A 13,176-nucleotide genomic window follows, 5' to 3' on the forward strand; every position below is an offset into this window, starting at 1 on the left:
AAGGATTTCTGTGTCTGTGGTTTGAAAAACGACATTTTCATTGCGACCGAGCTCGTCAACAAGGAAAAGACCGTGAAAGAGGGCATGAAAAAAATGTCTACTACCATTCCTTTTAGCCGGATTTTGAATTATGCCATTATTGAAAAAAGGACATGTAGTGGACAAAAACCCTTACTTAAAACCTAAACGGAAGTTTAGCTAATAAATTCAAAAGAAATCGATCGGTAAGACAGGGCGACCCACTGTCCATGATGCTGTTGCTGATTTATCTGCTACCACTACTGGATGCAATTAGGCATAATCTACCGTATACTGTTCGAAACACTTTTGCTGATGACTTGCTTTCGGAATTCAGTCGAGGTGCTGGTGTAGTTCTCAACACAAGAAAAACTATCGGTGAAATTATTGGCAATGAAAATCGAATCGAAGTCAGTATAAACATGCTGGGCGTGATTTTCAGTGACAACGTACGACAAGCAGAAAAGCTGAATTGGCAAGCTGTTGTGAATGGTTTGCGCTTTGTTCCTGAATTTTCAAGGAGAAGCTTCAAATAAAAAAGTTTTCCTAACAACAACTTTTGACACATTTTTATAATTCATACTATTTGCAGTCAAAAGTAGTTAAAATTTTATTTTTGAATCTGATTCTAAACGCTATTTTAAATCAAAATGCCCATAACAAAAATTTCTTCCATATTTCTCAATGCCAGGATGATTCGCTCGGTGGTCTATCATATCAAAGAAGGTGTATTTATTTTTCCAAGATTTGCTTTGTTTCCAAATCCTTCTTCTCACTAACAGACACTTGCACAAAAGGCGATGGTGTCCTATGACAGTTTTCGGATAAAACATAAACAAATAAAGCTAGAATTTTCAATTCGATTTTATTCAGAAAAGAACGTGCGTCTTCCCGTCGGATTTTTTGTCTACTAAACAAAACAAAAATATCTATAAAAATAATAATAATAATAAAATCAACTTGCTTATTATTGGGCTTCTCTTACGCGTATTTTTTTTTTTGATGAGAAATGTACAAATTGTCGAATGAAATGAAGATTTTCGTTTGCATGAATATGATGATGTAGCTCATTGGATCACCGACCATTTTGTGATAATTTTAACTCTTAAAAGCAAAACAATACTATGCATATGTATGATAATTGAAAACAATTGATTGCACTTCGCAACAGATGAACAATTATTCACAAATTGTTTAAATACTCGTTACCGAGAATAAACAGCTGCTAGTTATACTAAATATTGTTTAATGATGTTGCCAGTGTTTTTATTCTGTACACACAAAATAATGAGAGTTTAGGAAAACATCTATGTACAAAAGTGTAGCTTACAGAAGGTGGTGAAAACAAACACACAACCAAAATGTCAACACGGCCCGATCCAGTCCGGATGAATTTCCAGTTTGGTTTTCGCCAGGAAAACGACAGATGGAAATTACAAGGGTTTCAATCGGCTTGAACGCTAATTTAAGATAACAATGAATGAAAGGAAATGATCGAAGATCTAGGTAATACTGCTGTAACTATACAAGGTTTGAGTTTTCAGACGGTGCGACAGTGGATCGGAATGGGAAAAGGGTAAGTAAAGGTGGTTAAGGGGCACAAAAACGTCTCTAGATTTCACACTCAAATTCCGAAATCCGTCGATTGAAGTATACCATTCCCTGTTCCAAATCTTCGCTGAAACCGCTGACATCCAGGTACTCGGAAGTATTGGACGTATCCGTTTCTTCCAATTGCCACTGGCACAGTGTCCTGGCAAGGGAGGTTCGTGCCTCGGAAAAGGTAGGCCTCTGACGGGGATCTTTTCGCCAGGTACGCTGCATCAGATCGTACAGCTCCGGACGGCAATCCGGTGGAATATCTGGCCGCACTCCACTCGGAACGTTACGAACTACCTCCCGACCGGATAGGTTCGGATACGGGGTGCACCCTAAAAAAAAGGAAATAAGTTATTTCAAACAGAACGTGGCGAATTGTCAATTTTTGATAACTCACCTAGAGTAGAAATTTCCCACAGCACAATTCCAAACGCCCAGACATCGGTTTCGCGGGAAAAGATGTGATACTGCAACGCTTCCGGAGCCATCCATCGGATCGGTAGGGCCGGCCGGCTTTTACTGTCGTGTCCCCGGCTGTGTCCATGCCTGCCGAATCCTTCGTGACCGTGGCTGTGGTGTCGTCCAATCCCAAACGAGCGGGCACTGAGATCGAACTTGAAGCGCGATTCGCTGTGGTGCGGTCGCGGCACCCGAATATGCGCCTGAGACGATTTGATCTTCTCCAGATCGATCGACATGCCAAAGTCGCAGATTTTGCAGATACCGTTGTGGTCCAGCAGCACGTTGCGGGCCGCCAAATCCCGATGGACGATCTGTTTGGGGGGAGGGTAGGGGACTGAGTTAGTCGGTATTTGAATAACGTATTTGAATTTGAATATTACTGGTTTACCGGGCTCATACAATTGCTAGCCGATGCTTGCCTTAAAAAACTAGTGAAATGACATGAATTGAAAATTAATCAATTTAACCTACGAAATTTTTAATGAGATCCTCTACTCTAGAGGCCCGAAATTGAGCTGGTTTTGGGAAATAAATTGCAAGCATCTACTGAATAGATTTTGAATTTTTATTTTTCATTTTGCATATTTTAATTTTAATTTTTCGATAGTCGCCAATGATTTTTGTTTGTGGCCTTCCAATTAGAATTTAAAATTTGTTTGTTTGTTTATTTGGTGCATAACCCTTCAAGGTAATTCGCCCGAAAATTTAAAAGTCAATACATGTAGCTTCAAAATAAAAAAATAATTCAAAATATAATTTGCAATTTATTACCAAAAAACAGCTCAATTTCGTGCCACGCGAGTAGAGAACCCCCTTAATCCTCAGACCTATTCGTCGTTCTTGAATCGAATGCGTCCAGGGGGCCCCTCCAAGGGCGCCAACCCAAGGAGGGCGTTGAAATCTAATTTATCCCTGGTGCCCTAAGACGATTTCAGAGCAGCGCGCACTCAGTGAACTGGCGCGATTGCCGGAAGGTAAAAAAAATAATTGGAATAAATCATAAAATCAATCAAAATCAGTGTGCCACTTCCATGTACACAATAAATTAACGGAAGCCAATGTAAAAATTAAACGGGTAAAACCGAGATTTCACGTACGTTTCAGAAGATCACACTAAGGCGCTGTCAGTCCCGTTCAAATTTATTCACAATAAATAGTTTCTCAAATTTAAAGTGTATGCAAAAATAATTAACGTACGTGTTTGAATAGTGCGACATGAAAATTTCTAATGTAAAGACTTCAAATTGGAAAAATAACGAAAATTATTGCAAACTCTACCGCTCGTTTTCTCAATTTAAGTTCAAAAATCGAAACAAAAAAGTCTAAAAGATAACTCCATGCCACACCGTGAGAATTTAAGTCTCGTCGGTGTCGGGAGGAGTTCAGCAATAGCAGAAGAGCGGCTTTTAAATAGCATTTAAAACCAGTCGGTGATCACGCCGTCGACCTCTACTTTGTAGGCGGGGATGTCGACACGGCAGCCATTTAAAAAATGCTTATCGTTAGTTATTTCTTTTGCTTGCTTTAGATAGGATATCAAAATGCTGAGCATATTTGGGCATTATATTTCTCTGTCAGCTTATTAGAATAGGCCGTTTCAGGGTATTAAGATCCTAGAGCGAAAGTGAAATGTTGAAGAGTCAACAACTGCGGGAAATATAAGAAATTGAAAGACGAATCAGGAAATAGTATAGCAATAAGGTGGTCACCTTTCTTTTCCCGATAGCAACAATAACTTCATTTGATTACTTTTCTTCATATTTCTTTTTGCTGATTTATTATAATGTGATTACGCTGGTTTCTACACTTGTTTATTCCCTTTTTTCTAATGTTTGCAATTTCTTATTTTATCATTTATCATTTAATTCCTTTCGATTTTATTTTTTTGATTTCCTTTTATGTCATTCCTTTTTTTTTTTGATTTCTTATTCTCTGATTTTTTGCTAATTTATGTTTTTGCCTTTCTCATATAAAGAAAGGCTATGCAATCACTGTAAAAATCGACTTTTTAACCGAGGCCCGGAGGGCCGAATGTCATACACCATTCGATTCAGTTCGTCGAGATCGGCAAATGTCTGTGTGTATGTATGTATGTGTGCGTGTTTTTTTAGAGAGCAGTAAAAAAAATTCAGGAAAACCCTGATACCTGAGGGAAAATGTACAAAAACCCCAATGTCTCAGGGAACGGGTTTGGGCTGCCATCACCCGAGCCGCTAAAAACCACTGCTCTTGCCCAGAACCTGATTCCTCCCCGGCACTACCTTACGGCATTACTTCGGGGAGGGGTTTTTATGTGCATAGCACACACTCTAAGTCAACTACTTACTAGTTCGTTTCTTCCGCAGGGTTACAGCCCCACTCCTCTACACACCACCAATTCTCTACCATCCACACAGACTGGCAAGTTCTGCATGGCAGTCGGAAAGCTGGCTATGAGTTGAGACTTAGTACTCCTCCCCTACGAGTACAGTCTGGGCGGCAAACTTCAGACTGTCTAATTCACCGAGCCCATCGGCTCCCTTGGCCCGTTAGCACCGCAACTCCCTCCTCGCATCATTCAGCGCCGTTTACTCATTGAGCACCAGACTTGTTCGCGAACTACTCGGTCTAGTCCCCGACGATTGACCTAGCCTACTCCGACGGAGAATTCCCCGGCGAGAGAAGTTCTCCCGAAACCGAGCCAACCAACCAGATGTCGAGGTCAGTTCGGCGATTCCGGTGGAGCAGGGCGTCCGGTTCGCTGATGCCCCGACGACCTGCGACTGGTGGTATTTCGTCGCGGTCTACTCAGTCTAGTCTCCGGCTGTGGATCTAGCTTACGCCGACGGAGAGTTCCCCGGCGAAGGAGGCACTCCCGATACCGATTCTTCTTTTGTTTTAGCACCACAATTTCTTGAGCCCTTTGGCTTCCTCTCGTTCCGTTTCGCTCTACTTTCCCGATGAGCCATTCAGCTCCCGCCCTCACTTGTTCGCGAACTACTCAGTCTAGTCCCCAACAATGGATCTAGCCTATTCTCCTGCAACCGAGCGGTAGATTTCTCCTGATTCCGATGTTCGTTTTTGTGAGCCATTTAGCTCTCCACGTCGTCCCGATCTACTCGATCTAGTCCCCGGCGGTGGATCTAGCCTACTCAACGGGCCATACAGTAGGTGCTGAGGTCTATCCGGCGATTCCGGTTGGAGCGTAGCTTCTGGTTCACCAACGCCCCAACGACCCACTGCTAGCTCTGCGACGCGGTCTACTCGGTCTAATCCCCGGCGGTGGATCTAGCCAACTCACGAGCTACCCGGTAGGATGTCGAGGTCGGTTCAGCGATTCCGGTGAAGTTTGACGTCCGGTTCCCAGGCGCCCCGACGACCCAACTCGGTGCTACGTCACGTACTACTCAACTGGTCCCCGGCGGTGGACCTAGTCTACACAGTTGGAGAGTTCCCCGGCGGCGGAATTTCTCTCGAAACCCGATTTGCGGCTTCTTGCTGGTCTCTTCGCCACTTCCTCTGCAGTATGCTCGAGACCACTCTGTTGACAGCGTCCCAGGTATGTTCGTCACGGCACATCTCTTCGACGATATTGTCCACTGTCTATACCTGGTATGACAGTGGACAATATCACCGAACTTCTTCGAATCTAGGGCATTCGACGACCACGTGTTCCGGTGTCTCCTGCACAGTCGCACACACCGGGCAAAGGGGTGACGAAGCATGTCCAAACCGATGCAAGTACTTCTGGAAGCATCCGTGCCCGGACAAACACTGCGTCAAATGGAAGTTCACCTCTCCATGCTTCCTATGTACCCAGGCCGATACATTTGGGATGAGTCAGTGGGTCCACCTTCCTTTCTCCGCGTTGTTCCACTCCTGTTGCCATTTAGCCAACGAATCCGCTCGAACCAGTCTCCTAGCGTTACGTGCATTTCTCCGCTGGTAGCATTCCACGTCCTCCGCCAGGGTAATGCAGATGGGGATCATCCCGGCGATAACGCATACTGCCTCCGACGATATTGTTCTGTAGGCACTCGCGACTCGTACGGCCATCAGTCGGAATGTCCTGTTTAGCTTTTCACGGTTCCGCTTGGTTTTCAGCGCAGCACTCCATGCAGGAACCCCATATCGGAGTATCGATGACGAAACAGTTCACAGGCGTAATCAACGTGGTTGTTGAAGCTCAACCGGTCGTCGATTATAACTCCCAATTGCTTCAATGCACGTTTCGATGCAATCACGTGCCCTCCGACGTCGATCTGCATCCGTTGAACCGATCTGCAGTTACTGACCAACAACACCTCCGTCTTGTGGTGAGCTATTTGCAGCTTGACCCCTTTCATCCAGCTCTCGATCGCGTCTATTGTCTCCATCACCGACACCTCCACTTCTTCAAGTGTCTCACCCATCACCGTTAGTGACACGTCGTCCGCGAAACCTACGATTTTCCTAGGCAGCGTCGTTGGACCGAGAATGGAGCCCTGAGGAACACCCGCTGTGACACGCAATGACTTCCGTCCTTCGCTCGTCTCGTACAGCAGCACTCTGCTCTGAAAGTAGCTCTTCAGGATCTGGCATAGATAGTCGGGAACCCTCATTCTATGCAGCGCTGCAGCGATGGCTTCACAGCTGGCACTGTTGAACGCGTTCTTCACATCTATCGTGACCACAGCGCAGTATCGATCTCCTCTTCGCTTCTGTTTAGATGACTTCTCAGCACTCTCGAGCACTATCCGAATTGCATCCACTGTCGAGGAGCACCTTTGCGGAAACCGAACTGCATCTTGGACATTCCGCGCTCACCTTACGGTAGCGAATCTCCTGGTGGTCACTATGCGTATACGTTTCGCATACTCTCCAATTCATGTTCGCCGTCCATGAGGGACTACAGAATGTGACGTCGATGATAGACTCCCTCCCGTCTCTCCGAAATGTGCTAACAGAGCCTTCATTGCACAATCGTACGTCTAACTTCGCTAGAGCTTCCTGCAGGATACACCCTCTTGTGTTGGTTACTCTACTGCCCCATTCCACAGCCCAGGCGTTGAAGTCACCACCAATGACTACCGGCTTCCGATCGATCAACTGCTCGGTTAACTGCTCCAGCATTAGGCTGAACTGCTCTACTGTCCACATTGGGGGAGCGTAGCAGCTACATACGAAGATGCCGTTGATGTTGGCTATCACGAAACCCTCGTATGAACGTTCTACCACTTCTTGGATGGGGAATCTTCCCATTACTTGTATCACAGCGGTTCCTGATCTATCCGCCACCCAGCTACCGTTATTAGGGGGAACTTGATAAGGCTCTGCGATCAAAGCGATATCGCTCATAGTTTCTGTCGTAGACTGCCACAACAGTTGCTGTGTGGTATCGCAGTGATTCAGGTTTATCTGGGTCATCTCCATCACCGTTGGCCTGCAGTCGCCTTCTTGTAGGCTGGGCATTTAAATCCACCCATCTGATGGTCGTTTCCTTCCACTGGGGTGCAAAGCAAGCACTTCGGCCTCTGCGTGCAGTCTCTCGCAAGATGGCCCGTCTCTCCGCATTTCCAGCACATCCCGGATCTGTCCGGGCCTTTGCAAGCCCCTGCTAAATGTCCAAAGCCTAAGCCCCCTACGTATGTATGTGTATGTATGTATGTGTATGTATGTATGTTTTTTTTTTTTTTTACAATGGAGAAGACCTTTATGTCCTAGCCCAGTACACGTGCTAACGGTAGGGTCCAATCTACCACACGGGGTGCACTGGGGGCGTGTCGGACTCGAATGGTGACCAGCCATTAATACCGACTAAACTCCATTGGGCTCCGCCATCATTCCTCCCAGGAACTACCTCTCGGTATTACTTCTGGGGGGATGGCTGTACTAAGTGTACTCATTCACTCTCACTCGCGCGATCATACATCCTGTATGAGGCTTACTTGGGTGCTCTCTCAATCACACTTTGATTCACTCTCAAACACTCCCACATGAGGCTGACTTTTGTGCTCACCTTTTACGTTCTATGCGAGGCTGACTTGTGTGCTCACCTTACTCATTCCTTGCTAGGCTTACTTTTGTGCTCGCCCAACCCATCCATGTGAGGCTGACTTGGGTGCTCACCCTATCACCTGATTCACTCTCAATCGTGCCACTCTATTGTACCTTTGTCACTCCCTCTGGCATCCCATGTGGGACATTTTTCTTAGGCCCCACTTCTGACATACCATGCGAGGCTGACTTTTGTGCTCACCTTTTTCATTCCTTGCTAGGCTGACTTTTGTGCTAGCCTCTACCAACCTGTGAGGCTGACTTTTATGCTCACCCTTAACATGCAGTGTGAGACTGACTTGGATGCTCACCCTTTCACTCCTCTGCCACGCCATGAGGCATCGATAGCTTAGTTCCAACATACTACGCTACGACCCTCCCGTCTTGGCATGAGGCAGTCCACTTATACGCCTATACACTCACTCTTCTGTCTTGCTTCGGGGTGGCTGGGTTTACCCCTTACGCGGTTGCCATTCGCTGCGCCAACCTACCTCGGCATGAACAGACCATTCACTCTCTTATTTTGCGCTTGGCCTTTTTCGCTCCAACTAACCAATCACTAGTTAGCCGTGCCCGCCGTCTGTTGCTCGGTTCGCCAGATTACCTGTAGCCTACTGGCAATCTGGATGGTAGCAGCCGAGACTGCGTTCCACTTCTCCACCGTTTGACACATCCGCTGAATAAGGGTATCCGGGGTTGTGTCCCAGCCACAGACGTCAAGCATTGCTCTTCTTTCGACGTCGAACCGATGACATACGAACAGTATGTGTTCGGCAGTTTCGTCTACACCTGGGCAGTCCGGGCAGACTGGGACCTCCGCGTGTCCGAACCTGTGGAGGTACTGACGGAAACAGCCATGGCCTGACAGGAATTGTGTCAGGTGGAAGTGAACTTCCCCATGGGGTCTTCCCACCCAGCTCGATATGCTAGGTATCAGCCGGTGGGTCCACCTACCTTTCGAGGAGTTGTCCCACTCACGCTGCCATCTGGCGACCGAGGTCACCCTGGTGCGCTCGCGGGCTCCCCTATTTCCACGTAGCTCAAAGCACTCCTCATCTTCCCGAATGACCAGCCCGACTGGCATCATGCTCGCTATCACGCAGGATGCATCGTGTGATACCGTGCGGTAGGCAGATATCACTCTGAGGCACATCACGCGGTAGGTGCTCTCCAGTTTCTGTAGGTAACTGGTTACCCTCAGTGCTCTTGACCATGACGGGCCGCCGTACCTGAGGATAGATACGGCAACGCCTGCCAGTAACCTACGTCTACTGGCGCACACCTTTGAGCTGTTGGACATCATTCTCGATAGTGCCGCAACAGCAGTCGACGCTCTCTTGCACGTATAGTCGACATGGCTGCCGAAGGTCAGCTTGTCGTCTATAATGACTCCGAGAGACTTCAGACTTCGCTGTGAAGTGATCGCGACTTCTCCCACATGGATAACTGCATGTTGTGCCGACTTGCGGTTGTTGACGATAACTACCTCCGTCTTATGATGAGCGAGCTCCAGGCCTCTCGCGCTCATCCATTCCTCCACCGTGCTAATCGCGTGTTCTGCGGTTAGTTCTACCTCAGGAATTGACTCCCCGTAGACCTCCAAGGTTACGTCGTCGGCAAAGCCGACGATCTTGACCCCAGGAGGGAACTTCAGTCTCAGAACCCCGTCATACATGAGGTTCCATAGCACCGGGCCTAGGATCGAGCCCTGCGGGACTCCGGCGGTAATCGGAACCCTTTTCTGACCGGCATCGGTCTCGTATAGCAGTACGCGGTTTTGGAAGTAACTTTCCAGGATCCGGTACAGACCCACCGGTAGGCTAAGCCGGTGTAACGAGAGCGCGATGGCATCCCAGCTTGCGCTGTTGAATGCATTCTTCACGTCAAGTGTCACTAACGCACAGTATCGAATACCTCGCCTTTTTCGTTGGATCGCTATCTCGGCAGTATTTATCACTGAGTTGAGAGCGTCCACTGTGGACTTACCCTTCCGAAAGCCAAACTGGTTGCTTGACAGACCGTCCGTACCTTCCGCGTACGGGGTGAGCCTGTTGAGGATGATCCTCTCAAGCAGTTTGCCAGTCGTGTCTATCAGGCAGATTGGTCTGTACGCCGATGGGTCGCCTGGCGGCTTCCCGGGCTTCGGCAACAGCACCAGTTTCTGCCTTTTCCATCTATCGGGGAAACGGCACTCGTCAAGGCATCTCTGCATAGCTAGCCTGAACATGTTCGGGTTCGCTATGATCGCTGCCTTGAGAGCGTTGTTCGGGACTCCATCCGGCCCTGGAGCTTTGTTCATTGCTAGGGATTTAGCCACTGCGAGTAGTTCTTCGTTCGTCACTGGAGCCACCATTTCGACCGTGCCCGCACTGTCTCGTAGTGCAGGTGGCCAGGGGCTTGTGGCTCGAGACGGGAAGAGTACTTCGATAATCGTTGCCAACCGGTCCGGAGACCGTTCTGGGGGTGAGGAGCCCCCTTTGGTCTTGGCCATCACAATCCTGTAGGTGTCACCCCACGGATTCGCGTTGGTACTCTCGCACAGGTTGTCGAAACACGCTCTCTTTCTGCTTTTAATGGCCTTGTTAAAGGCCAATTTCGCAGCTCGAAACACTTCACGGCGGTTCTCTCTTGCATCCTCGGTGTGAGCTCTTTGCATCCTACGTCTAGCTCTGAGGCAGGCTGATCGTAGAGCTGCAATCTCGGCACTCCACCAGTATACCGGGCATCTACCGTTTCTTGGCAGTGTTTTTCTCGGCATAGTGGCGTCGCACGCGCGTGATAGAACAGCTACCAGCGCATCCCCGCTTAGACTGTTGGTGTTGGCCTCCAGTCCCAGGGCCGCGGTGAAAGCTTCGCTGTCGAAGTGATTGGACTTCCACCCGCTTACCTGACAGGGATCTCCCGCCCTCGGATGCTGCACACCATAGTTGATCTTAAAGCGGATTGCTAAATGATCACTATGGGTGTAGCCTTCGTCTACCCTCCATTCCATGCCTGGAGCCAGACTCGGGCTGGCAAAGGTCAAATCAATCCACGCCTCCACTCCGTTTCTACGGAATGTACTAGCGGAGCCATCATTCGCTAGCACAGTATCGAGTTTCGCAAACGCTTCCATTAGCGCTTGACCCCTGCTATTTGTACAGCGGCTGCCCCACTCCACTGCCCAAGCGTTGAAGTCTCCCGCTATTACTACCGGTTTCCGGCCCACGAGGTCCGACGAGAGCCTGTCGATCATCTGGTAGAACTGTTCTATTGGCCACCTTGGTGGGGCGTAGCAGCTGCAATAGAACACACCATTGATCTTGGCAATCGCCACACCCTCGGCGGAGGGGTGTATTACCTCTTGAACCGGGAACCTTCCCGTTGTACAGATTGCCACCATTCCAGACCCGTCCGACACCCAATTGCCGTTGCCGGCAGGGATGCTGTACGGGTCTGATAATAGGGCGACATCTGTCCTCGACTCCGAGACCGACTGCCACAGCAGCTGTTGGGCTGCTGCACAATGGTTAAGATTTAGCTGTGTGACTCTCACGGCTTCTTCTTATTTAACTCGCCGAAGGGACACGAAGGTCCGCCCATAGCATGTTTATGGGCTTGCTTCTTAGAGGTGCAGATAAGGCACTTATATGCCTTAGTGCACCCCCGCTCTTTATGCCCCTCCTCGCCGCATCGACGACATAGCTTACTCCTGTCTAAGCCTTTGCATTCATAAGCTTTATGGCCGGATTCTAGGCACCGATAGCACCTGTCCACTGAAGGCGGCTGGGGTATACTAATAGGGCATACCGACCAGCCGATCTTCAGCTTCCCTTTCTCGGTTACCTTTTTGGCATCCGCATTCAGTAGCCTGAGGTAGGCTACTTGGGTGCCAGAGGGTCCGTCCCTCAATCGCACAGAGGCCCGCTCGATTTTGACGCCGCATTGCTCCTTGACGGCTGCGACGACGTCTTCTGCGGTCGTGAACTCGTCCAAGTGCTTGCACTGGAGAGTTGTTTCCGCACCTAGCGACCTGATTTGGGCGCCCTCGCCAAGGACCTCTTGAGCCAAGGCCTTATATATTGCACTTGATTGTGCGCCTCGCTTCAGCACTAGGAGCATCTCTCCCGTGTTGGTGCGTCTTACGCTACGCACATCCTGCCCAAGGGCCGAGAGGCTTTCGGCCGCCTTCATCGATTTAAGGACATCGGCGTATTTGTCCTTGTCGGTTTTTAACCACAAGGCTTCGCCTCTGTCCTTGGCCTTCCTCGCAGGCCGCGGTACCTCCGGTTTCGGTGCCGGCTTTTTCTTGGTAACCAGCGTCCAGGGGTTTGAGCCCCCCTGCCCCGGTCGTGCCGGGTTGCTGGTACCATCGCTCTCAACAGCGAGGTCACTCTCGCCCTCGCTTACCTCACCCAGGCGGCGTTTGACCTTGACGGTTGCACGCCGAGTGGTGTCGGTTTTGGCACCCTCTCCTGGCGACTTCCTAGGGCGCTTCGCATTCGATGCCGTCTTGCGATTGCCCTTTCCCTTTCCCTTCGAGGGGAACTCGGTCGCCGCTCCGATCGACGTGGCTGCTCCGTAGAAGGTAAAGGCCACTGTCTGTGAACCTCTATTAACCTTCTCTCTTTCCTCCCTATTGGAGGCCACTGTCTGGGTTTCTCTGTCGGGCCTCTCCCGACATTCCACCCTCTCAACATATGCCTGCTGTTCCTGTCTTGCGACACGAACAGCTTTCCGGAGCTCCAGAAGGCTCAACTTCAACTCCTTGGCTATGTTCTGCTTTGCGCTAGCGAAGTCGATTATAGCATCGAGTTGCTTCGCTACTTTGCGCATCGCAGCTATTGGCCCCTCCGATGCATTGGTAGGGGTATTGCCTACCGCTGCTGGGGGGTCACTGGTGCTTTCGAGTACAGCACTCATCGTTCCACTACTCTCCCCACGGGGGGGAGACCTCGCCAAACCACCTCTAGCGAAGGGGTTTGGCACCTCCGTCTGTTTATTTTTATTTTTATTTTGCTCCATGAAAAGTCCCACGAGTAGCGCGAGAAATATATGTCCGCCACGCCAGAGCTCCGCATTAGCGTGGTAAGGGACGCTTAC

At 49.2% G+C, this 13,176-nt stretch overlaps 1 protein-coding gene across 4 annotated transcripts in view; it reads right to left on the reverse strand.

The window, feature by feature from the left end:
* Positions 1 to 903: 903 nt before the first annotated feature.
* LOC131693444 (mucin-5AC) overlaps positions 904 to 13,176 on the reverse strand; it is a 390,550-nt gene continuing 378,277 nt past the window's right edge. For all 4 annotated transcript variants that reach the window (XM_058981254.1, XM_058981253.1, XM_058981255.1 and 1 more), the window contains 2 exons: positions 2,015 to 2,390; positions 904 to 1,949 (listed from right to left, as the gene is read on the reverse strand). In XM_058981254.1, the coding sequence (XP_058837237.1) occupies positions 1,630 to 1,949; positions 2,015 to 2,390 (696 nt within the window). In that variant the 3' untranslated portion in view covers positions 904 to 1,629. The remainder of the gene's footprint in view (positions 1,950 to 2,014; positions 2,391 to 13,176) is intronic.

Source organism: Topomyia yanbarensis, chromosome 3, assembly GCF_030247195.1.
Source record: "Topomyia yanbarensis strain Yona2022 chromosome 3, ASM3024719v1, whole genome shotgun sequence".
Taxonomy (NCBI): Eukaryota; Metazoa; Arthropoda; class Insecta; order Diptera; family Culicidae; genus Topomyia; species Topomyia yanbarensis.